A 26,310-nucleotide genomic window follows, 5' to 3' on the forward strand; every position below is an offset into this window, starting at 1 on the left:
ATATCTGGAATAAGCAGCTGTACAACAGGTTAACTGTCATACTTGAAAGGTCAGGTACTTCATAATGCATCTCCACTTAAATCAGCAATTCAAACATGGGAGTGCTCTGCCAGCTGATGAGGTTAGGCAAGCACCAGAGTCATCCAAACTAGCAGTAAGTTATGTGCACAGCGTTTCAAAAAAATCTGACAGACTGGTTTCTTGCCTGGAGGGGACAATTCCCACTGAAGAAAATGCTTCCATTATGTTGGTGAGAAAATAAGTTTGGGCAAGGAAATACTGTGTCTTAAAGGAAGACCAAGTTACTCATTCCACTGATTAGCTGATCTGCGTCAATACAACTAAAACCCCTTGTGATTATCTTAGTGTTTTCTAATGTTTTGCTAATCATTGCTAAGTGCTAATGACTAAGGTACCATTAATGTCAGGAGCAGGTCACTTGAGCAGCCAGCTGCTGTCAGTCACTACAAGCACAGCACTGTGTTTCAATCCTGCTTCATATCAAGTGGGTTGTTGATCGACTTAGTGTATGACTCCTCTTTTCAAGCATGGAGGGAAGACTGACCAAGGAAGGAGAAGAAATACCCTGTTGGGGAACAACAACAAAAAAAAAAAGTTATTTGATCATTCATTAGGCAGTGTCAATAATGCATTGTCATTTCTCCACCCTGACACACAGTACGAAGAACGTAACAGTACAGAACAGATTTCACATTGACAGCTTTTGAAATTCATTCTCCATTTCCAGATTCTGAACAGAGAAGTTTAAATAGCACCAAAGGAGAAGAATGGCCATATTACATAAAAGATCAGCCTTGAGAGATTCAGAATGCAACCTGGTTTTGAAGAGCAGCTGTTAACCAAATGTTCACCTACACCTGGCATCACACTTCTTGCCCTAACCATCCCACTCCAAACTGGAGGCCAGATACATTATAATACTCTCAGACAAACAGAGCTTCCTGCAGATCCTACAACTTTCTGTATTCTTAGCAGCAATGAGTCCCAAGTTAGAGGATGAACACATGCCTTTGGCAGCAGAAGGCAACAGGTATCACAAAGATTTGTCAAAGACTGCTTCAGCTGTGCCTGAATGGGCACAAACTAGGCAAAAAGCTGTCTCTTCTGGTGCTGGGAGCATAGGCTGCTTCTGGGGCATATAATTACAATGAAAGCAACACCAATATGCAGCCCTAGAAATTAACCTCTTTGGGTCAGCTAAGATTTTATGTTCTTTTTACACTGGACCTCATGATACTTTCACAAGCAACCTTCTGTTTGAGCACAGCCAAGCTCTTCAGCATACAAACAGGTTATGGTAGTCTGACAGCTTGCTGCACCTACGTGCTTCAAGAGCCTTTTAAATATGGCTGTTTTGAGCAGGTATGTTTATACCACTTCACTATGAAGTCTAATGCCTGTTTATGGCACATCTTCTGTGTGTAGTCATGGGTACTATTTCAAAACTAAATCCTAAACTCCTCTTCATGTAGCGTCTCTTATTAGACTCTAAAGTATTTTATACAGGAGATCACAGGTAAAACCAGCTGCGCAAGACTTCCCAGCAACCAAGTTACTGACAGCTCTGGCCAGTGAGCTGCACTGCCACTTGGACAACCAACAATAGAAAATTCAATTGTACAGAAATTAATTAAGAAAAAAACCATGCAAGAAGATAAGTTAAAAGGGTTTGTTAAAGAATTAACTTAGCACCCAGAACCAGATCACTTGTGATTGTAGACTCCAACCCCATGCACCGTGAGAAATCAAGCAAAACCCCAACTCCACTTAAAACACCTTGTGGATTCTAGTGTTATATAGCTGTAATGTGCTGTCTTAGAGGAATCATGAATTTTTTTTTTTTTTTTGCTCACTTCATGCAAGATGGGCATTAACAGTCAGGTCTTGATGTACAGAACTTTTCAGCACCAGACTGGTTATCTCCAGCATCATCACAAGTGGTAATAATAACAATGGGGGTAGGACATGACCTGTCCAAGCCACGACCATTTAAGCTTTCCAAGCTTAAAGAGGTTTTTTCTTCTACAGTATTTGAAAGACAAATATTTGCAGAGGCAGGACACAGCACAGGCCGAGGCCTGGAGTTTTGGGAGCTCCAATCAACAGAATGGGAGCGATGAACATTAACAGGACATGGGACAGATCCATTTAGGCTGCACGTAGAAGATGAACGAGCAATCTACAATTAGGAAGAGGTTCAAGAGTTAGTCCAAACAAGAGAAAAATCTAAGCATCCAAGCCTTTTGGTATTTTTACTCTATAGCTTTTCTACACAAAAAAACAAAACAAAACAAAACCAACACATAAGCACAGGCCAGGATTTTATTTAATTAAAACAATATGTCTGAGTAACAGCTTTGACTTTCTCAATGGACTCAGATATGTTTCCTGCAGCTTTAGTTTCCTACTTAAAAACTGTATTGATATCTCAACTTGAGGGGCTGGAAGCTACACCTCTCTTTTCCCCTCAACCTTATGATTCAACCAAAAAGGCTTAGTGCAAGTTCACTGGTGTTTGAGATTAGTGAAAAACCACCCTACACGACATCTCACACAACACACAATCTGCTGCCAAGATGCAGTTTACTACCTTAAAAGTCCAAGAACTCTGGGAAAGATTTGAAACAGGAAAATAGTTTTGACTACTCTAAGTTCCTATCATTTGTGGAAAAAGTATTTTTCTATGTGGTAGACACAAAAAGTGCATGACTTGTGTTTTCATGATAAATGAGATACAGTGCTGTATCAAAATGAAGACAGAATATTAGAATTTGAAAACAATTGTTGAAGTAATCATATTTGAAGGAAGAAAATCTCTACAGAGAACTGGGGTATAGCCAAAATGCTAGATTTTATTTCTTCTAAAGCAAGGGAGTCCTCTGTGATGCTTCCTGCCTTATTAATTCATATTTTCTCCTGCCTATCTCATGTGGGACAGCAGGGCAATATCTGTATATTGTACAATTTAATGGCCACTCAAAATACTGAATTATCTCTGTATTAAGGTACTGACATTTCAGGCAGTACTACAAAGATACACAGGTAATCCTGTTCTTGGCCTTCTGTCCTATAAACCACAGATTTTAAAGTAGATGTTTACTCAAGCATACTGATTTACTCAAATACTAGAATAAAAGCAAAGATGATGAATACAAGTCCTCCAAATCTAGTCTGCTTTACTAGGAAATTGAGTTTGACCTAATGTAGCAGAAGAAAGCTGCAACAGGCAGCCAAGCACAGCAGAGGAGTTACAGTATGTAGAACAACAAATTATTTTACTAAGTTTTCTTAAACACGTATGAGGACGTAATTCCCTTGCCTTTTAAAACTCTCAAGCTGCAGCATCTGCATTTATCTGCCTTTCCTTTCCAGTTTGTTTCACAGGGTGTCTGTCATCTCACTGCTTTCACTGGTACTATTCAGGGTTGCACATCACATTCACGTTGTGCAAAATCAAAAGCATCAAGCAACATAAAACAGCATGGAAGCTCTGCACTCTCTCAGAAGAGGACAGGTATTCCATCCCTGGCAAAAGAGAATATTTTTTTCCCCCTCTCCAACTCGATTGCAGAAGGCAACTCCCAGTTTCGAATGCACACAAGCAGATTTCTCTGCATTGCCAGCAAGGAAACTTCCTCATTAAACTCTTGCTCAGAAAAAAACATGTCTATCAATGTAGTTAAAAATAAATTTTTTCTGCTGTGGACCTTAGAGTAGTTCAAATAATCAGCACTAGACACTGAAATAACTGTGCTGTCAAGAAGGTCCCTTGCCTGGCCTGCACAGCCGAATCACTCACCGCTAACGACGACGTACTGGTCAGGCGGCTGCCTACGTAACTCTCATGAGCTGAGCTGGGACTTCTTCCTTCTGTTGCACTGTGAGACATTAAGGCCCTTCGCAGAGCTCTCTTTGGTGTTTTCGAGAAAGAAAATGCTCTTGTAACCTGTGGAGTTTGACAAGCAGTTAGTCACACACTAGCTGCAATATAGGCTGCCATCCAGACTGTGAGCAGCTGTAGGGTTCGTACCAACTGTTAACATGCCTGGATCAAGACTGGCCAGACACAACCCTACATGGTGATCTGACTTCTAAAGCTCTTCTCACACTGTCCAATATGAAGACAAGAGTGTGGGAGGAGGGAAGACAATAGAGATTCAGGGAACAGTCAAAATGAGGTCTAGTCAAGCTTCCCCACAACTCTTGGGTCTGCAAGGTCAGGACCTCGAGCTGCTCTCAACTGAGCCTTCAGACCTTCAGCAGTACAGCAGCCTCTACACTTTCCTCTAAGACACATTACTACCTTGAACATGCTAAGCCTGTTGTGAGGTTACTGAGAATGGGGAACAGATTCCTCCTGGCTGCATCATTCTGTCACCCCTTCTCACACACCACACATTTTAGCAGAACCAAGGCCAGTGAGAGCCAACATGCCAGAACAGGGCACAGTTCTTCATTCCATTACCTCAAAGCAGCTAAACCACACATAAGGAAAACATCCACAGGCAGACACCAGCATTCAGCTGCTTACAGTTCCTTGCCATTTCAAAGTCTATTTTTTACTAGGCACATGTACTCTACACCCCTCCTACTTTTGAAGGTGTTTGAATTAAATAATCACATGCAGCTTTCAAATTCCATTCAATATGCCAACACCACTTACAGAAAATGGTTTGGGGTTTCTGTAATATTTAAAAGACTTAGAAAATTAAACAGAATAAGTTCCATAACAGACTCCAAAATGCATACATAGTACTTACGACCATAATACGTAAGACTACAGATACTCCAAAGCTATTCAGTCAAAACCTAACACACTCCCCACCTTCTCTCTTTAAGAAGCTCATTCTTAAGAGTTTTGGTTCAGATTAAGCTTTTCCTGTCACTACTACTCTAAGTGCTATAAAACACCTGAAACAGGACCATGAGCACAATTCCCTGACTAAAAGAGGTTCCAATGTAAAGCACTATCCCTGTAGTACCTTACCTTTTTTGATGTTTTCTTTATTGCCCTGGATGCTCTGCTTAAAGTACTGTCCATATCTTTAGTATTGACTTCAACTGAATCAGGATCAGCAGTATAAATCAGATTTTCCTATAGACAAAAGTAGTCTTAATAACAGTCAACAAACATCAGCATTTGTCAAAACAACATTCTCCAGTTCATTAGGTCAGATTTAGAGGTTTTAACAGTCATATTCCTCCATACTTAACTCTTAATATACAGTTAAGGAGCTATTTCCTTTCATACCACATCATTAGATTAACTGCTGGTGCAATCAGTTTATGAAATCACTTCACCACTGATTTTGCATTCAGTTGGTTTCAGTTTCAAGCTCAGGGCTGACCAAAGTAAAGGCAGTGGTTCTAATGTGTACCTGAGGAGCTTCCTAAGATACACACCTCTGTTTCACTGACATTTAGCACTCTTCTGAAGTGAAATCCTCATAACCCCAGCTATCAAGCACTATGATTTTGAAAGATTTAAGTCTTTCAGCTTAAGCAAAACAGATGCCACAAGTTTTAGTTGTTTTGGGGTCTGTTTTGGTTTGGAGGGGTTTTTTTTTGTTTGTTTGTTTTGGTTTGGTTTGTTGTTTTGGTGTGGGTGTTCTGGGATTTTTTTTGTGGGGTTGGATTTGGTTTGGGTTTTTTTGTGGGTTTTTTTGTTGTTTGCTTGTTTGGTTGATTTTGTTGTTGTGGAGGTTTTATGTTGCTTGTTGGGGATTTTTTTGTGGGTTTGTTTTGGTTGGCTGGGTTTTTTGTTTGTTTGCCTTTTTTGTTGGTTTGAGTTTTTTTAAACCCATGCCTCATGCTTAAACTCTAGCATATGCAAAGTAATCTTTGGCCAGCTGCTTACAAAACTTGGAGGTGTAGGGGAGCATGCACGGAAGTGGGAAGTTGCTGGGTGTTTTGGAAGTTCATTTTGAAAAAAAAAAGAATTTAAAAAATCGAAGGGGGAAAAAAAAAAGTGAGGACACCAAATAGCAAGCTCTGTGGCTATTCCTGAGTCCTACAAAGAGAAGCTAAAGCCTTCACTGCCACCGTGTGGCAAAGCCAATGCTATCACATTCTCATGATGCTGCAGAGCTCTTGAAAACCAGGCAAGCATGCTTAAAAGGAAGCTCAAATTAACGTTCAAATCAGAAAGCAAAAAAAAAAAAAAGTATTATATAGTCGGTACAAAGCAGTAGTTACAGAAATTATAACTTAATGGGATTCGGCACAATAGGTTACAATTTGTCAGCACAATTGTGAATGTCCTGGGGCAAGAGGGAATGATACACTTATTACTGCAAGATTTTATTTCTATTTTAAAAACCCAACGTTTTGACTTCCTTGTGTTATATGTAATACGAGAGACTGAATATAGGTGATGGACAGATTAAATAAATTAAAATATTTCTGAATCAGTACATTTCCTACCCAGTACCAAAAACGGAAGGAAAAGCACAGTCAAATTTCTTCTATGTCCCTAGATGACAAGCCAAATAAAAGAAAACTAAGATGCTATTTTGATTACTTCCTCTCCTGAAACATGTCTTAAAAAATTAGAGAGCACCAAATATTGTGCAGTAAGCGTACAATGCAGAATAGAGAACACTTCTAGCCTAAACCCCAGCTGTTGCACCTCTATGTACTGCACATTCTCTGCTAATTTGGAGGACCCATATGTAGACATTCCTACATAATTAACACATTAGCTGAACAGCTCTTGCCCTAATTGGAGAGGATCTGCTCTTCAAATTGGTAGCTTTCTGGCTGTGGGAAACCCACACATTGAACTCCTAACAGGGCGAGGAGGCCACTGCCTCCTTTATTTCATTGTTTCATTTCATTTCTTTAAGGTTTCTGTCTTCAGGAAGAAGATGTCTTATGTCTCTCACATTATGGTGGCCATGCAGATAAGGTGTGGAAAAAAAGAATTCAGGCTAACTCAGAGTTAAACCCAACAATGTGATTCATAATGCTGGAACTGTAAATTGAAGCACAGCTGTGAGAGATGCAAGTTGAAGAGAACTCTGTTTAGGTCTGCAGTGCAGAGTGTAAATTATTTATAATTAACTTGTGATGGGGGAAGGGCACAACTCTTTATTTTTAAGTACTTACTAGTTTCTGCAGAAGCTAACTTCCAGGCTGCTTCCTTTTCTACCTTTTAACCACTCACTTGCAGACATGTTAGCACAAATGTTTTCTGCTCTACTTCACCTCAAGCATGTCCCCTATTAGGGAGTTCTTTAGCTTCAAGTGGCTCAAGACAAAAGGAAAAAAGCACTTCTAGTCAGCAGTGTGGCTCCAGAGTACTTACTGCATCTGCTTTACAAATGGTGTTAGCCACCTGCCGACACAACATCTTCAACCAATCTTCTTTAGGAGGTTCTTCAGTCGTCATCTGGAAACTGAGCAGCTTGTTGTTGAGTTCTGTAGGAGGCCGCACAACTAAAGCAAAAGCTTTATGGCAATCTACAGTTAATAAAAAGAAGAGACAAGGAGTCAAGACAAAGATTAATCATTTTGCATACAGGTCAGGGGGGAACTTTCAGTTAACCCTCCATCTGCCAGAGTCAGGAACAATACAGTTTGGTGCAAGAATTTTGTCTTTATTTACAAGATAGCTCTTGTATCACTTGTAAGACTATTTAAGTTCTGTCTACATCCTCCACCAAGACACTGCAATCAGCTGTTCAAGCAACAGTTTATTTACCAAGTAATCTGTGTCATGTAGTTTGCAGACTAGTCAGTCGTTACTAGTATAGCAGTAAATACCAGTTTCATTCTCTGACTCATGAAGTGTTGGACAGTTCATTTCTTTGGATAAAGAGGACAAGGAAAACAATATTTACCCTCCTTTGTAAAGCAGGAAAGCAAAGACATCAGTACCATGTATGACACATTAATACAGTCAAGTTATAACTGTTTTACTGTTTAAACTTGAAGAAAGAGTACTAACTTGATAGAATATTAATCCATTGCTGATACTCCTCTATAGCAGACACAGCTGAAACATGCTAAACACAGCTGAGAGAAGAAAAAAAAAACCCAAACAAAACCAGGAAACACAAAAACACCAAACACAAACAAACAAAAACCCAAACAACAAAAAAGCCAAAACGACCCACTGCCAATTCTGAAAAGCAGCACTGGAAAGGCTGTGCTAGAAAAGAGTGGACATGGAGTAGCTGACCTCATCCAAGATTTGCATACTAGTTTTAGCAAGTAATAAATGGAATGCTTACAAATGACTCTCATCACCCAAGCTCCAAAGTAAACTCAAACATTGCATGGTAATTTAAAGAGAATTCTTAAAAGGGAAATACTGAAGTACCAGTTTAAAAGAACAGGCAAGCATCACCTTTACTACCTACCCTCTCTACCATTTCCATTTTTTGTTGGGTTTCTATGCTCAGGACAACACAAAGCAGAACAAGTATGACATGCACACAAACACCTAGAGTGAAATATCAAAATCTATCTTTCTAGAAACCAGTCTGAATTGACTGCTTTAGAATTCCCCATCAAGGCTGAAACAGTATTGTAGCATGAGTTCTTCTGCTGCAGGAATGCATAACTCCATTGAAACACCTACAGTCTCAGCATGGCAAAGCAGACACAGAAATTAAGCCATTTAAATCTTTCTTTTAAGATTCTAAGCACAGCTCCTCCTGAGCATTACTAATTAAATGAAGATTTGGTTTCACAGCAACACTTGTCTCTGGTCAGCCTAATGCTCTGGACTGAAGTATGTTATTTTTGGTTTTGTTTTGCAAATCCAGGGCTGTCAGTTGTACCACTCTGTGTAACTCACGCTGCCACGTGGTTGGCTTATGCTAATGCCATCTAGCAGCACTGGCATAGTCAGCATCCTGCAGCGATTCTTGTAAAGCCAAAAGGTGTCAATGCAAGGAATGCTCAAGCTCGTTCCGGGCTAAAGACACAAGCTTATGCTAAACTCACATACCTATAGTAGCATACCACAAATATACCTTAGCATTCTACCCCATGACAACAGACCTGTAACACCATGAACCTCAAAACACACAGACCTTCTGTCTCTCTGATGTCTAAGACTTTCTTGATCTGGGAGAGAGGCATCAGAACAACATGCTTAAGAGATGCAGGAGGCCTTGTGTGGCTATGTGGACTCTTGAAAGCACCGATAACTTTATGCCGTTTCCTTGCAATCTGTAGTTAAACAACAGACAAAGAAGTTAAAGTTCTATTGCCATTGTTTTGTTTCTTTTCTATTCTTTTACCTTCTAATATACAGGAGGCACAGGAAGCCTTGCTACAGAAGAATACTCTAAGGGTTATTTTGGTCTATTTACAACATAAAACTTTAAAGGAACTCACCTCACTGTTCACTCTCTACAGTTCAAGTGGCCCAGCTGTTACTCATCAATGCACTCACCACCAAAAAATTTATATGCCAAGAAAGAAGTAATTTTGTATTCTAAACCTCAATCATATCCTACATAAAAAGCAAGGTCCCTTTGAAACCTGCACAAGATAGTCTAGATTTGAACAGAAAAGACACTGACTATATGCATGAACCAGGTGTGTTACACGTTTAAGTAAGGTATCTTCAGTTGCTTGTATCTTATACAAGAGATAAGCCAAGGAGCTTTATTAAAACAGTTTATTTTTCTTTCCCTCTTTTACAAGGAGAGATGAAGCCATGTCAACGTGACCCTCAGGAAAAGCTCATCACTAGTCTCAACAGCCTTTTGTCTTGGAGTGTTGTTTAAGACAGCACTAATTTTGGACCACTTTAGAGTGGGTCTTCTATGAAGACAATGTTCCTTACTGCTGTAGACATTAACAGGTACTTTTATAAAGCTTCCTTTACCACCCCAATTTCTCCATGTAAGTCCCAGTTAGATTACTTTTCTCCTCTAGTTCTAACATACTGTCAGTCAAAGGCATTACACATGTATTATTTTTGTATCCCAAGCACAGGCCCTAGAGGCCCACTGTTTACTCCCATTAAACATGGCCAAACTTCAAGACAAGCATCCTGCCGAGACAAGGGCTCTAGCACTTTTTCATCCATTGGTACTAGTCAAAGTGCTATGCAGCTAAGCATTTCTTAACATATTAAGCTGCTTCTAAACTTTTGATCTGTCTGCAAGACAATAAAGACTACATTAACAGCTCTCAGCCATCTAGAAGCTACTAGCTACTTGTGTTGGCTTATACAATACCTAATGGAAAGGTAGCATCAGCATGTGTTGAGCTATCAGCTTTCCATGACTTACAACTCTGCTTCAAAGTTTTTAAATTGTACTTGTTTATATTCATATGTAGTGTCAAGCCTTTTATAATTCATTTCAGGAGCTGTACTTATATGGTCATCTTACCTCTAAGCAATCATTGAACAGAAAGAGTGTGACCTGTTCTCCCCTGTCACAGAGGTCATCACTGAGTGCTATGGTTTCCAAACGCTGAACTAAGCTTCGATGAGAGGACAAGAGATTGGCCTAAGTGATAGAAACAAAAAGCTCATTAAGCATTTAACTCAAGGACTGGATTACTGCTTGCTTGCAACTTAACACTGGCAATCTGTTTAAACCAGCACCACTGCATTTGAACCTCACACACTTTTGCAAAGGGAGCAAAGTAGTGCACAGATCTGCAGCTTCAGAGAAATTACTTACTGGACATCCATCGACTTCATAGACAACATCAAAGAACTGCCTTTGGGCCTCTGTTTTTCTTTTGTCTTCATTGATATGCCTGAGGGAAGAACATTATATTTATTCTTCAATATCAAGCAACAGTAAAAGAATGTACTGCATTTAAAATATACACAAATAAAACTAAACAGAGATACAGCATGCACAGCAGCACTAGAAAATACAGAATCAAAGTATCCAAATGCCACATGCTAAGTACATAGGAAACTTCAGACCTAGAGCAGTATTCTTGTCATGTCAGCAGCTGACAATTCAGTAAACATTTAATTCCCCTTCTCTGTCCTGTAAGATCTGAACTAGGGGCCAATGCAACGCAATTCTTCACAGCCTGCATTTTATCCCTCCAAGTCAAAACCTGCAGCTCACCAAAAAGCAGATGCAAGAATAATTACAATTTAAAAGTTGCTGTTGTTAAAAATCAGACAAACATTTACCCAATTAATACAGGAGGTCTCATTGCTGGAGACATACGCTACACTTCAAAAGAGGTGAGACTCACAACCTAAACAGCTTCAGCTTTTAGCTAATTAACTTGTGGAATGGTGCCAAGAATAGCTAATGCAGGAGAAGAGAAACTAATCTTCCACCAGTAGCATGTCCTTACAGTGGCCTATCTCCTTAGAAGCAAGATTTAAAGACCAAACAGTGCTTCCATTGTGGAGGGAAGAGATAGAAATAAGAGTTGAAACAACAGAGGACTTGGGAGGTTCAGCTTCTTGCTGAGGCAGGGAGTAAGCAGAGGTTTAGGTAGAAGTGCTGGGTAACAATGCCACAGACCCCTTTGGGAGCTCTGGCACACAATGCCCATGTGACAAGTGACCAAACTAGACTGAAGAACAATAATGTCTAATTACCTGGAAATTAGAGTTATGGCAACAACATACTAGGAGCAATTTTGAAGGAACAGAGAGATCTAAACGTGTAACATATGTTTCACACAATGAGAATCACTTACGTCATCACTTCCTTTAAGGATTCAATAGCTCTCTCTAGAGTTATTTTATCTGGGTTCTCTTCTGCTGTATGCTTCTTAATATCTACAATTGAAAAATAAGAATAAGAAAACCACCACATACATTACAAATTCCTAAAGAGAAATATGAAAAATTCTGCTTTAGACTGTTAAGTCAGATGAGATGATCTTAAAAATAAAACAAGCAAAACAAAACCAACCAAATGGAAAACCCAAACCAATATAACCCACAGCCATCCTGGAATCCAGATAGCCTTGATTAAGTGGGGAAGTAGGCTGAGCAGCAAGTGTCCATACATCTCACCAAGAAAAAAACAAAACAAAACGAACAAAATAAAAAGACCAACCCACCTACAAGACAAAACCAAGCCTTCAACTAGTCAAAATTTGCAACAAGAGCACATGCTGGTTTTGTTGTAGCACTGAGAGAAGCTTAGAAATCTTTTTCTAAGCAAAGAATGGCAGTGTAGGGGGTTTATTATTAGAATCATTATTACAGCAAGCAGCTGATACCAGGTGGAACACCTGAAGCTGTAAGCCTTGTCAATACAAATTACTCTGTAGTTTATGCTAGCTGCATTTGAAGCCCAATTATATTTGCATTTGAAGAGACAAAATTTTTGTCAGAGCAAATTTATTTCTCTACCTGAATCCTATGGACAAATATATGAACAAGTGAAATTTAGCCAGTAGTGTGCTTTCTTCAGTCACTGTCATTGAGCATGATTAACTCCCAGAATCAGGTTTGCTTTATAAGAGAAAAGCTGTTGCTAATTATGGCAAAAAGCAAGCATTATCTTGGTTTTAACAGCTTCACAGGCAAACTACTAAAAACCATCACTGGATTACCATTTAATAGTAGAGCAACACTAGGCAGCCTTTGAACAGGACGGATAAGGAGTTCAGCTAAGCTTTGGCGACCACATTCAGGTTTAGCTTGGTTTATCTGGGGAAAAAAGGAGAAAGGAATGATTTTTTTTTTTTTTTAAACTAAACACAAAAGACTAACAGCCACAGGAGAAAAAATGTCTTCCTTGAAACTAGCATTGCTGTACAAGCTTGAGCACCGTTCACCCCAGATTGTCATTAACAGATGTTAAAAACCACATTATATTCAATTGTGTGCAGCATTTATCACATGATTTACATTTTCAGGATGTCTTGTTTTAAAACTACCAACCCCTCAGTCCTTGTTTCAGATGCTAATGTGGCATAGGACAGGGGATGGCCTGTTCTCTTACTTGTTTCCTCATCTTTTAGATATCAATACTTGGAAATAATTATGGGTGCCTCAGAAAAAAAATTAGCTGAAATCTGTCAGACTGATAACTCCACTATTTGAGAGACACTTGTTGGTTATAGAAGAGGAGTTAGAGCTATGATCTAAAGAGCTCAAGAGTCTTAACACTCATCTTCAAATAACTGTTTCTTTGAAGATCATCCTCCTGTTAGATCTCCACTGTTATGTTGCTACTCGTTAGTCACAAGAATGTTGAGAGATTCTACCTCCCTGGGATTTCACAGCTGCTGAAAGCCAGTTAAAAGCGATTTCAGAAATAAAGTCTTTGAAACACAGGGAGAGGGACCAATAAAAAGCAGCAGCTCTAGCTGTCTTTATAGAAAAAAAGAAGATATGTATTTGGGAGAAAATAACGAGAATGCACTTTTTCAGGCAAAAACTGCATAGAATCAAAGTCTCTTGAAAACTGTATAATAGAGGAGGAACTTGGACCTCTTATGAAAGAGTCTTACAAGGAGCTGGAAGGATTGAAGTTCAAATCCTTCCTATTTCTGCCTCACCATGAGATGTTCACATTCCTGCAAGCTTCCAAAATTCCACATACTTCTATCTACTGCATTAAATAGTTTACTTGGTAATGGCCTCCATGTTCTACTAAGGACTTAGTTCTGCAGGCACTTACCTTTAGGAAGGCATGAAACCTTGGCTTCTGTTTTTCACATCTAGTAATAGTCTCCTTGCTCATTTCGAAGAAATTCACAAACGGAGGATATGTTTTCAACAAGTCCTTTGACTGAAAGAAACAACTGTTACAGCTCTGCTTTACATATTATATAGCATTGTACATATGTTCCTATGCCCTGAGCCATACAAAGCTGCTCAAAGGCACATTTCAGTGAAGAATAACAAAAAAAACGTGTTGTAAAGCCAGGCGTGTTCACAGAACAAATTAAGACATTTTTGCATGCCAGATGCCCAAGATTCAGTGCTGCTGATTAAATGCAGACTGCTCTCAGAAACCTCGAGTACGTGTGACAATCTTAGAAGCTGATGAGCAGCTCGAGTACAAGGCAGATTGTCACCGAGCAGGATGCTTTTGGTGAGAATTTTGGAAGTTTCAGACAGGCATTTTCTCCAGCTACTGCAACCACCTTTAAAAGACACTAAACCATAAGCAGCAATAAGCCTGAAAACTTTTCAATGCCAAACACGATTTGCCTCGAAATGCTCAGGTCAGCAAAAGATACACTGTAGATTGCTTATGTTAAAATGCATTGCAGTCCCTGTCCTAGATCTCCTGTTCTGCACATTCTGTACTTGGGAAACCAAGCAGTCGTTATTCACTCACACATTTCAGGTCTTGAAGGAAAAACACATGAAGTTCCCATGAATGGTTATTTTTTTAATTATTAATCAAAAGTAGCAGTTAGCTAAGGTTACTGGAAGAGCTGCTTTCAATGTCAGAGTAAAAGGCATGTCTGTGGTGTTGCAAATTAGTTCTCAAACTGTATCTGTTCAGATTTTTACCCCCTCACACAGGAGGACAGACACAAACTTGATACTCATTACCTATCCAAAATGTATCTAACTCAACTGAAAGTCCAAACAGAAAGTACAATGATACAAGTCTGCATTCTCTCTCACTCAATAGTGCTTTGCTTGTGTTTGCTAGCTCTGACAACTCCTTATTTATAAGGTAAGACAATAGCTCATAATAGCTATTTTTAAATGCATTTTAAAAAAAGGAAACAGTAACTTACATATTTAAGAATGATACCACCAATACTGTTGCTTTCAGTCCAATTAATCATAAGATCTTCCAAGTCTTCCTAGAATACATGCAGAACAGGGAGGAAGAAAATAAGATGAATGAACTTCAAAAAGCTGTAAGATGGGATCAAGAGTCTGCCAAAGAGATATAATTAGCTTTGTGCTTCCATGCTGACAAAAGAGGCAATCCTAAAAGCTGTACATTTTCACATTAAACCCCTTCATCCTGCTGGGAGTTGAAAGCAAGAGACCTCCGACTTACTGAGTATCTAGTTTTCAATAACGCAAGTAGAGCCCAGCAGTGTAACAGCAACAGCCCTCTGCAACAAGGTGATACTGCTGTGTCTGCCCCCCTACAGAACACACCCCACATGGCTATTAAAAAAGTATACACAAAAGAGAGGTGAACCAATTCCAATTAGGAGTGTAAAACTAATACAAGACTCTTAGGTCCACAAGAGAGGATTGACATAGAACGAGCATAGTTTTCCCTCACTTGCTGCTTTAGGGCATCCAGGAAAGGGAGACCAAGCTGTTAAGCCTGTATCAGCTTGATAAGGATCAAGCTTATTCGCTGTCAGCTAGTACCAGGGACAGGAGGACACAAGATTCACCTTAGGCAAAAAGGATGCACCATTAATATTGGTTTTTTGCTGCCACTTGTCTAATTACACCAAAGATGAAGGAAAACACAAGCACTGCATCTAAGCAGCTTCATCTATATACTACATGCTGCAGATGAATCCTATCGGACACATGGATGCACATGCTCTACTTTCATCTCAGTGGGCACATATCAGTGCCTATTAACTAGACTAGATCCCAACAGCTGGAAAAAATAAAACCAACAATAAAACAAACCCACTGAATTGCAGGCAGTCTGCAAGTCCCACTATTTTATAAGCCTACTGTGAAACAGACAGGAACAGACATATGCCATTATTTGAAGGAGTTTTTATAACTTCATATTTGAGGAAGACTTGGATTTTGTCTTTTGTGAGTCTATTGTGAGACCCAGAGGTGGCTTCAGAGAGCCCCTGCAATCCAGATCGAAACAGAAAATAAGGTGAGCCTCAAGAAAACAATTTCATACAGAATTCAATCAGCTCTTCTGAGGCCTCAGTACCAGGTCAACTGTTTCAGAGGTTGAAGGGCAAGCCAGTTTTATGTGCTTGTTGCTTCTGACAATTGGTTCAAAGCCATTTAAGAAAGGATTAGTTTTTCATACTGAATTGTAGAAGTCTCACCTAAAGCCCAATTTTTTGTTTGTTTGGTTTTTTGTGGGGGCTTTTTTGGGTGGCGGGGGTGGTTGTTTTTGTTTGTTTGTTTTTAATTCCATAGGTTTGTCTATCCTTCCAAGAGTCCTCACTTACTGCTTTAACTGGCCCTTTTGACTAGTTTTGATGCTCAGTTACAGAAAACCCCCTACAGGAAGAGGTATTCAAACGGGAAAGGAGAAGCCAGCTCACAAATAGCAATATTAGTTATGTGCACAATGCTCAGACTTCAGATTTATAAGTGCTAAATCTTAAAGTGCACTTTGGATTTGCACATCACCAAATAGTTGAACACTATGTGCAACAGCACCAGGATGAACCTACACCTACCCAGCAGATACAATTTAAAGCATGCAGAAAACATTCACAGACTGTATCAAAGCTTCCCCTGCAAGGGAGAACTAGCAGCTTACCTTGATTTTGGTATGGACATCAAGAATATCTGGAATGCTGCCAAATATGGTCTTAATCTCTTCCTGTGCAAGAATTGGTCCTCCAAGTTGTCCTTCCTTCTCCAGTGGAACTTGAAATAACTGATCAATTAAAAAAATTAATGCTCTCCAACCCACAACACTGTTGAAGTTAAAAGCAACAGTGTTTCCCTTCCAGATCAGACTTTGCCACAGACATCTTGAGATGCTCTTATTTTGCAATACTGTGTTATGGAGGAACAGTTTTAAAGATACAAAGACAGAGTTTGATACATCGCTACAGCATTATTCCCTTTCATCTTCTTTTCTACTCACACACATCTTAGCTCATTCTTTAAGCAGATAATCAGCTGCAATGGAAAGAAACTTTTTAGAATTTAAGCTCTTCCTGTAAGCTGTTTGATATTCTATTCTCGGAATAACAAAAAAAAAAAAAAAAACACAAGCCATTTCTTCCCCTGCCATCTCTATTCACTAATATCTTACAAATCGGAATCATGAAGATCCTATTTTCCCAAAGCTTGGAATTTCCATAGAAACTCCAATTCCACTGCAGATTTCAGACTAGAAGTTGTATTTTCCAGCCTTTATTATTAACAGATACCAAGCATTTTTATGTGAATAAAGGAGACTGTTTACACTTGCGTTTTTATGAATTTTTGATGCACTCAAGCCCTCAAGAGCCTGCAGATCACAGTCTGAAATAATCATTGATGTAAACATGAGATATTCAAGGTGAGGCTCAACAGGGCTCTGGGCAACCTGATCTAGTGGAGCACGTCCCTGCTTACTGCAGAGGGAGTTGGACTAAATGACCTCTGAAGGTCCCTTCCAACCCAGACCATTTTATGATTCTATGTCTTATTACAGCTGCCTGTACTTGCTTACCTGAATGATTGTTGTTAGAATATCAACGTAGTTACTTTCTGTCTGATATAATTCCTTTGCAACCTGCCATCTTGCAGACTGCTTTACAGGAAGAGGAGTTGAGTTTTTGGAAGGTCTTGCACAGGATTTTGGTGTTTCTGATAAAGAGATATTCCCAACAGAATACAGAACTTTATTTCAATAGAGTCCCTAATAAGCTCAGCATCAAAGACAGAAATAAACCTTCAGAATTTTCAAGGAAAGAGCTTTTGGGGGTTTTGTGAAAGATATTCTGTAGGTTATTGGATTGTTATCAGAGCTCTTTCTAGAAAAAGGTTTTATTATACCCTAACTATAGAACAATGTATTATTCCTCAAAATTAGACTGAAACCAGTAAGCCATTTAGGGGCAGGTCAATGACTCAGCCCTATTATGTTTAGTAGGAAGCAAGGATTAAGTGCTGAGCATTATTCATGCGTAATGCACAAAAATACTTCTCCATTTTCACTTTACCACATTAAAAAAAATTATCTTTCAGCTGCTTGCTATCCTTACAGTAGGTATGAAGCTGATTTTTCAGAAATCAGTCCCCGAATGCAACACTTACATACCCCTGGGGGGCAGGGAAAAGTCACAAGTCCTTTCCCTTAAAGCTAAAGCCAAAGTGGACCTGGAGCAGCCCATTACTCTTAAATATATGCTCATGTATTAGACCTCAGAAACCTGTACTTGCTCATTCTGATGTCAAAGCTCATTACTATCACAGCTGCTATGAAATAAGCACCTCACCTGTTGTGTTCAAAATAGCACTTGATCTGAAACTGTCTGCTGATGATCGAAGAAAATTCTGTACCAGGGGTTGCAACAGCTCTACCATGATCTAAGAAAAGCTGGTCTTTGGGAGTAAACTGATCTTACCTCTATTCCTCCCAAATTGTCACTTGCAGGTTGTGCTTTATTGAGATTTTATTTGACTTCCACAGAGAGGCCTTTTTAAAGCAGTAGTAACTCCATATTCCTCCTCTGTGGGACGGAACTGGGGCCATTTTTTAATTCATTTTACAAAAACCTGGATAAGTTTTTGACTTATCCAAAATTTTGCATTTCTTCTTTTTTGCACAAGAGCCATGTACAGAGATATTAAAAGCTCTTTGCCAATTAACTCATCAAAACCAGCTGGTGATTTACAGTCTTGTGAAGTTTTAGACATGACAGTTTGCTGGCACAAATCATGTTACCTCAACAGAACACTTCAAAGAGCCAGGAGTGGGCTTTGCAGGAATTTTCCCTTTACTTTCTTTAGCAAAGAATCTTTGTTCTCCTTTCTCGAAGTAGCCTACTGAAAAGGTTTTTAGATTATTTACTGTCAACCTCATTGCTTATTTGTTGCAGATTTTCAGCATTTTGGAACAACACTGTACTGTACTTCATATTAACTCCATATTAACTATCTTTTCCTTTGGATATGGTCAAGAGTCTAGAGCAAAAGTCTTACGAGCACTTGAGGAAACTGGGGTTGTTTAGCCTGGAGAAAAGGAGGCTGAGGGGAGATCTCACTCTCTACAGCTCCCTGAAAGGAGGTTGCAGAAAGGTGGGGGTCAGTCTCTTTTCCCAAGCAACAGGTGTTTGGACAAGGAAATGACCTAAAGTTGTGCCAAGAAAGGACTGGATATTAGGAAAAATTTCCCTACTGACAGGGGTTGTCAAGCCCTGGAACAGGCAGCCCAGGGAATTGGTGGAAGTATTTAAAAGATACATAGATGGTGCAGAGGGACAAGGTTTAGCAGTGACCTGGCAGTGCTTGGGTTAACTGCTGGCGTTCATGATCTTGAACTAAACCAGTTCTGATTCTCTAATATGAATACGCTTACTGCAATGACAAGAGGCAGCCAGGCCTCTGCCTGAACTCTTCGCTCCAATTCTTTCTGCACACTTCGGAAATCTTTAGCAAAACTTGCAAGACTTCCACATCACTGCTGTTGCCACTGCTATGCAGAGCTGATAAACCTCGCAAGAGTATCTGAATGGTTTTAACTCTACCTCCACTGGCAGTGCTCGACTCTGGAGTGTTAGAGATATCCAGCAAGGAGCCGAGAGAAAGCGAATGTTCAGCCGAAGGGCGTTTGCGAGGAGGAAACGGTGACATGTCTGTTTCTCTGGTCAGCTGGGCAAGAGTCTCTTTCAAACGGCGTCTTTTGCGATTGCTGTTTGGAGTACTCAGAGAGAGCAGTGACACAGACTTCTTGAGGCCAGGACTGTCTGACTGCAGTAAAACAAAGTTTAGTTTAGTGTTTTCACCTGCTGTGGCCAGCTCAAGTGAGCACAAAGGGAAGTTCATTGTAGAGATCAGCACACAATACAGCTCCTCTTAGGGAAGCCAAGAGGAAATGGGTAAAGCCTCTTATTTTTTAAGCTGGAAGCTACACTAGTATTCTGTTTGACTACAACTAAATTCAACCTGTTGGAAGCAGAAATAATTTTTTTCCCCCCAAATCAGTATTCTATGTATAAAATTTATAACGGATGATCTGGAATTTAAGTACTACTTTAAAACATTTGATCTCTGGTCCCACACACACTGTTGTGTGTGCTGATTTTCCCACCAAACATAAGCTGTGTCAGGAGAGTTCAACATACCTTCTCAAATAAATACATGGACTCTCCAGCTCTGGCATCCATTTGAATGCTACCCCAGAACCACTACAGGAAAAAAGAAAATACACATTAAGAACATGTTGCAGAGCTTCACCCAAAATTAAAATTACTCAAAATGTATATATGACAATAAGGTACTTTGCATCCTAAATGAAAACATTTGGCTTATCCCAAAATGTATCTCACATACCAAGTATTATATATTAAGATTCTTTCAAGAATTGGTTAGCACTCACCTCTTGCTTTACAACATAGAGTTTTTTTAAAGGTTCAAATGGAAGATCTTTCACTGTATTTTCTTCAACCACTAAGTGTGTACACCTTTCATCACCAACTGGTAAATAATGCCCTCCTAGATTAAAAATAGGGCAAATTAGCAAGACTGAAGATATCGTTAGAGAACAGTAGCTCACTTGACAGTTGTATAGCACCTATCACTAAGAGTAGAGCCAAACAAGAGATGAACTCCTTCAGTGAGCTGACCAGATGCTGGGCAAACAATTCCAAGTCTTTTACCAATGATGGTTCATATCAAAGTTGTAAACATCGTAAAATGTGAATTATGTGAAGATACAAACCAGAGAGCTGATTATGAAAACTGAAGGAGAATGTATACACTATGTAGCAAATTTTCCAGGATGTCTTCAAGCATCTTATTTTTTTTAATTGCCTGGTTTCAAAAAGCCTAGGAAGTGTGAAGTCTTCAACAGCTACCAGAACTTGTGCTTAAACTGACATTTAAAAATCAATTTATAGCTCTAAGCTGAAGAGTCTTCGTTAATACTTCAGAATTCATGATCCAGTTTTTCCACTTCAGTGAAGCATTAAACCCCCTTCTTTCTGCAAGCCAGGTTTCATAAACAATAACCTTGCATTTCTGTCATTTCTTCCATGTTAGCTTTCTCATCATCAGAGAATCCAAGGAAACTTAACATGCAATCCTGGAAGGGAGGAATCTTGAACTGATTCCTAAAGTCAACATCAGCTGCACAGAAATCACTGGGAAAAAAAAAAAAAACAAACAAACAAACACACAGAAATGTCACTATCAGGACTATTTAAACAGCTTACCACACTACAAGTGAACAGCACACAAGGTTAAAGAAGGGTGAAAGAAAATAAATACCTACATTTCATTCCTTTTCTCCCAAGCCTTATAAATCCACTCAGGTTTCACAATAGGCTTACCAAGACTTACAGCAACCTACGAAACAGGAAAAGCATAAAGTTCTACCAAGAAAGTATTTCCATTTGTCTTTCCCACACCAAGAAAAATTTCTAACTTTGCTTTAGATAGACACTACAAAAAGTTAACATATTAATTCTTCACTGACTAGTAGAACTGATCAATAGCTATTTTAACACCTACTCAAAAGTACATTTTCTTCGTCTCATCACTCAAAAAAACATGGAAGCAAAGCTCTGTTTCAATGGAATATAGAATCTTTCTTCTGCTTTTGAAACTTACGAAGACAAACATTCCAGCTTGCTTTTACCAAAGAGAAATCAACTATTCTAAAGGTAACTTCTATGACTGCTTGAGAGAGGTGGTAAAGTTTTCCTACTTTTTGCTCTTTGGGTGGGCAGAAAAGTGTTTGAACAGAGTTAGAAAGTAGGTCTTCTCTTCCAAATGGAAGATTAGAAAGACAGACTAGGAAAAAAGCCACAGCCTGCTAACAATTCAAACAGGGGGGAGTCAAGGCACAGAGGCATTCCTATGTCACGTTCCACTGTACAAAAACCTATAGAACTCATATTTGTGTCAACTGGGCATACATGTCCTGAAAGATTCGTTTTTGGTGTTGTCAAAAAATCCCACCCCTAACAAATATTTACACTTGCTCATGGCTGAAAAAATGTTTATCAGTGTCTTAAATACTTAAACATTTTAGTTCTTGCTATTTACTATACTTGTCCATTTCACAGTCTCTGCATTCAGGCAATGTGTATTATTTAGATCTTTTAACAGAGACAAAAACATCTCAAATCTTAACACCAGATGGATATGAACTCACCATTACAAGTCATTTTTGTTAGCCCAGGAATAAAACCCAGCTATTTACAAGCTGAAGTATAATTTACACACCTAGTCTACAAAAACCAAATCCTGTAAGTTTCCATGAAGTACTAGCTCAAGCTTACATACTCTGAATTTGTCTCCACGTGTTGAGTTAGCCACCAGATATGTAACTTTTGAGCAAAAGTCCTTTCGAATAGTTCCACCCATATGATGAGCCAGGGTCACCAGCTTCACCTGAACAATAAAGGTGGAATCAGTTTTTAGAATCTTTTGAAGCTTACAGTGCAGAGAGCAGTACAAAAATAGGTTACAAAGCAAGATACAGGAGGTTACATTCAGTGTCTAGGAATAGAAATGCTCCCATTTGTTCTTAAAAGAACTTGTTCACTTCTATGGGAGAAGAAATAGCTCATACAGGGAAAGAGCTATTAACTTTTCTTTTTGTTTTGCTTGCTTTTAAACATTTAATACAGCCTGGCTGTGTAGCTTGAGGAAGACTACCCAAGCCACCAGTACTCTCGTGATCGTCATACATAAGCTTTCACTTTTTCACACACCTGAAGCATGTTTTCCTCATTGATTAAGTCAATTTTATCTGAAGGGGCAATTGCCAGAATTTACATAAGATTGTAATTTGTCCAAGCCAAAACTGGCAGAACAAACTTCACTATCCCTAACGAAGGCTTCTGTTTTGAGAATTTTTTCCAGATAAAGATGTGGATTGCTGATTCCCAAAGGTCCAAGAGTGAAATTGGGTGTCAACTGCATCACTGACATGGAAAAGAAAATTGCTAGAGGATCAAACCACTTCAGACCTACACATGTGAGGAACGAAGTCCCAACAGCACGATAGCAGGACAGCATGGCAGCAAGATCATGTCTGCAAGTGCTCTGAACAGGTCTACAAAGCTTTTGTTGATTTCACTACTACCTGTGCAAGTAAGAGGTCACTACTGGGTAAACATCATCTTACCTGAAGCCTCAATCTACAAGTCTTTAAGTGCTACTGAATTAAAGCTGTTTAATGCCACTCAACAGAAAAAAAAAGGGACCAAAAATGGCATGCACAAAATGACTCGAACAAGGAAACAGTTTTAACCCTATCCTCAAATATCACTGCCTCTGAACCACAACAAAACAGAAAAACAGTAATTCATTCCCCTCATGTAAGGTCTAGTCATGGTTAAACCCTATGGGTGACAGAAGAATATTTTGAAATCCAAAGGGGAAAAGGTCTTACCAATTCCTCTTTCTTTCTGAATCCTGTAAAGCACAGTACCAAGTTCAACATACTTGTACAGTACAGTGGACGACAAGAGAAAGGCAAAGGCTGAAAGTAAGAAATAAGCTCATTAGTGAAAAACACTGCTTCCACTAAATTTTTAACATTAGCTTTAATGGTACTATTGTTACTAGTTTAAAAATGCACCAGACACTAGTGCAAGTTTATGTATTCAGTTATACCCCAGTTCCTGACCTGCCAGTGCTCTGCTAAAGCAACTGGAGCATCCCATTCACAGGTAGTGCTCCACCCTTTTTTCCCCTCCCCAATCCCTCCCCTCTAGATGACAACCCAGGAAACGTTAAGTGTCTGCAGGAGCATCATTTATATGCTGCCTTTCCTAATGGCACAATCCCAACTAGCAGGACAACAACTGTCACAACTACTGCAGTAGCTGCACCCATATTACTATTTGTCTGTGCTTTCTTACTACATGCAATATTCTAACATGATATTAGAAATTTGCTGTTCTTAAAATTCTCTTGCTGAGAGTATTTACGATTGATCAAAGGAAAATGGATTCTACTTTGAATGCTTAATATTTATATGTCAATGCACCAGAGAACTGCTCAGCTGATTTCAGAGGGCACATACCTCTCCTTTTTGTGCGCAGTGCAGCACTACTGGAGGTCCAATGACTCGGCAGTCTGCTTTGCAGAGGTTGTTAAAGAGAGAATCTTGGAATTCTGACACAACAAAGACAGTCTCAAATTCTGGGGAATCAAAATCTCCAAGCTCTTCTACTGTGTCTGTCTTTACGTAGGGCACTTTAATTTCCTTGATGGAGATGAATGAGAAAGCATTATTCAGGCAACATACTTATACAGATTTTTATTCTGGACCTTTGGAAAAAAATGTATGAATCAGATTTCAGAGACAGACAGACTCTTAGGATTTGTTAAAGCTGAATGAGATGCACTGTTCTCTAGCATAAGAATAGCTATGAACTGCACCTACAACATAAAAAAGTCTGTTTCTGATGAATAAGAATTCTAGACATTCCAGCAGTTTATATATCAGTTCACAGTGATAACATACTGTTGGAAATATCTAGATAGGAAAAAACCCTAAACTAAGCACAAAAGAGAAATTAAATTTCAGTCTGTCAGAACAGCTTAAGGTACTTCTGGATGCTACTAGAAAGTAGTATCCAGCTTGCAACAGTGCTGCATAAGATGTAAAGAACAGGGGTGGCTTCTGTTCATTGCTTGACATTTGTAAGGGCTCTAAAATTTTGGTCTGTTCCGATTTCAATGATTAGGCCCAAATTTTATTTCCTATGTTTGTCACAGGAAGAAATGGAAAACTACTTCTTACACTTCAGTTTAAATGCAGCTTTCAATTGAAAAGGAAGCCAGTTAACCAATTAGGGTCAGTTCATAGCAAAAACATATGTGCTGACTGAATACGAGCATGCAGTTGAACATCTCCATTGCTATTTCTACCCCCCGGTTAGAAAACACCACTAATTAGGAGCTGCAGATATTACTTCCACAGTTGAGAAAGTGTTTGAAAAGAAAAAACAAGTGCCAATTTTTATAAGCTTTTAGTGACACCATAAGAAACATTAGCATATATTGTGACTATTATGCCAAATTAATATAAATTAAAGCGTGTGCACATCTCAGTCCCAGTGCAGTAAAACGTGCTGCATGCAATCACATGTGCTTAATTGCATGACATACCATATGAATAATACTTTTAATTAGTTTTTCTTCTGATTTATCAGGACTAGTTTCCTTTATCTTTATAACTGGTACTTCCATTATCTTAATGGTCTGTGGAAGAGGAAAGCTTTAGTACAGAACCAAACTGGTTATTGGAAATTTAAAAGCACACCATCGCATTCCTTTTATCTGAGACCCACGTACCTCCAAGGCTTTCATAAGCTCCTCACGTCTCCCTGCTTCCTGAACCAAAACCACTCTGGTTTCTATTTGAGGCATTTCTTCTGTGTATAGAGAAGGAGAATATTCATATTTTAAGAGAAAAATCCATGTTAGGTCTAAATCAAGCAATAACGTATAGGAGAATACAAGCAAACAGCATCCTTTCAAGACAACTTATTTATCAGCAGCAAACAAAAATAAATATTACTTCCAGAGGACTGTCCTTTAATTAAGACATATGGAAATGACCACAGAGCCTGAATGAAATTTCTAGCATATGGTGAAACAAGATCCCCCAACTCATGACCTTACAGTCAAAGCAAAAAGATTCGAGATGACCCAGAGAGGGCAAGAACAAAAACACCCCAAACACCACCCCCCTACCAAGAGACAAACCAAACTGACTTAATGCTTCCAGCAGAACTAGATACTGAGATTGGCTGGAAAATAGACACCTGTTATCTTTTTAAGTTTCTGTGTTCCTGGCTGACAAAGTTCATCACTTACTAGTAACTGCTCAGTTTCACCCAGGAATACCAGTAGTTAAGTATCTTGTTCTTTTTCTCCATGTATTAATATGCTTTCTAAATATTAGGAAGAAGGGACAAGTGTTGCTTCCATGTCGTTTGCACCAAAAGATCAACATTTATGTATTTTAATTCCATGATCTGTTCTTGAATTAGTTTCAGGCTCAACACTATTCACCTCTCTAAGGTCCACCTGTACACAGCAGTGCAGCAGTACTTTCCAAACTGGTGTTAAACTATCACCTAGAATGATTTATTCTACAGCAGAAACAAATTGAACTAACATCTTTCCATCCACCAATTAAGAGACTCATTTGATTTCATGGCTGTAACACCAAATTTTTATAACACGAAGAATTAAAAATTAAGATGGTCCCTTGGCTGGTGAAAGGACATCAAACCAACACTCTTTTGGCTACCCTACAGACAATTCTATAGTTCAGCAAAGCACTTTTTTTTTCCAAAACCATCACACACTTACAAAGTAATCAGTCATTATAAAAATACAATACAATACAATAAGCTTCTCTCATTACCTTCAACGTGTAGAACAGATCCAGGCAACACATTCTCTTTAGAGGTTTCTGTAATTTTTGAATCAAGGACAGAAGAATCAGCCAAGAGGCTCCTCCCAGCTTCAGACACCAGGGTACTGTTGTCAGCCAT

At 39.0% G+C, this 26,310-nt stretch overlaps 1 protein-coding gene across 5 annotated transcripts; it reads right to left on the reverse strand.

The window, feature by feature from the left end:
- Window positions 1–496: 496 nt before the first annotated feature.
- On the reverse strand, window positions 497–26,310 carry ECT2 (epithelial cell transforming 2). Of its 5 annotated transcripts, none has more exons than XM_054385716.1 (24): window positions 26,181–26,310; window positions 25,100–25,179; window positions 24,914–25,006; window positions 23,823–24,005; window positions 23,187–23,276; window positions 22,073–22,180; window positions 21,057–21,130; window positions 20,795–20,925; window positions 20,163–20,278; window positions 19,909–19,971; window positions 19,312–19,534; window positions 17,292–17,428; window positions 16,386–16,505; window positions 14,686–14,754; window positions 13,608–13,718; window positions 12,535–12,631; window positions 11,668–11,749; window positions 10,674–10,752; window positions 10,377–10,496; window positions 9,063–9,201; window positions 7,328–7,482; window positions 5,009–5,116; window positions 3,821–3,967; window positions 497–586 (listed from the first exon to the last, which is right to left on the reverse strand). In XM_054385716.1, exons 1-24 carry the CDS (start codon window positions 26,308–26,310, stop codon window positions 497–499), a joined length of 2,745 nt encoding a protein of 914 aa, XP_054241691.1. The 5 variants fall into 5 exon arrangements, with proteins under 5 accessions (XP_054241691.1, XP_054241693.1, XP_054241694.1 ...); XM_054385715.1 differs by lacking the exon at window positions 497–586 and adding an exon at window positions 1,892–2,200; XM_054385718.1 differs by lacking the exon at window positions 24,914–25,006 and having other exon boundaries at window positions 25,100–25,176.

The sequence above is a fragment of the Indicator indicator genome, chromosome 13, assembly GCF_027791375.1.
Source record: "Indicator indicator isolate 239-I01 chromosome 13, UM_Iind_1.1, whole genome shotgun sequence".
Taxonomy (NCBI): Eukaryota; Metazoa; Chordata; class Aves; order Piciformes; family Indicatoridae; genus Indicator; species Indicator indicator.

Excerpts from the sequence above, each read along its gene's own strand:
- ECT2 (XM_054385715.1), bottom strand. The coding sequence starts at position 26,310 with ATGGCTGACAACAGTACCCTGGTGTCTGAAGCTGGGAGGAGCCTCTTG. Across the intron at positions 14,755-16,385 it reads ATGTCCATACCAAAATCAAG|GAAGACTTGGAAGATCTTAT; the intron begins GTAAGCTGCTAG and ends CATGTATTCTAG. Across the intron at positions 2,201-3,820 it reads CCAGTACGTCGTCGTTAGCG|ATTGCTCGTTCATCTTCTAC; the intron begins GTGAGTGATTCG and ends TCCTAATTGTAG.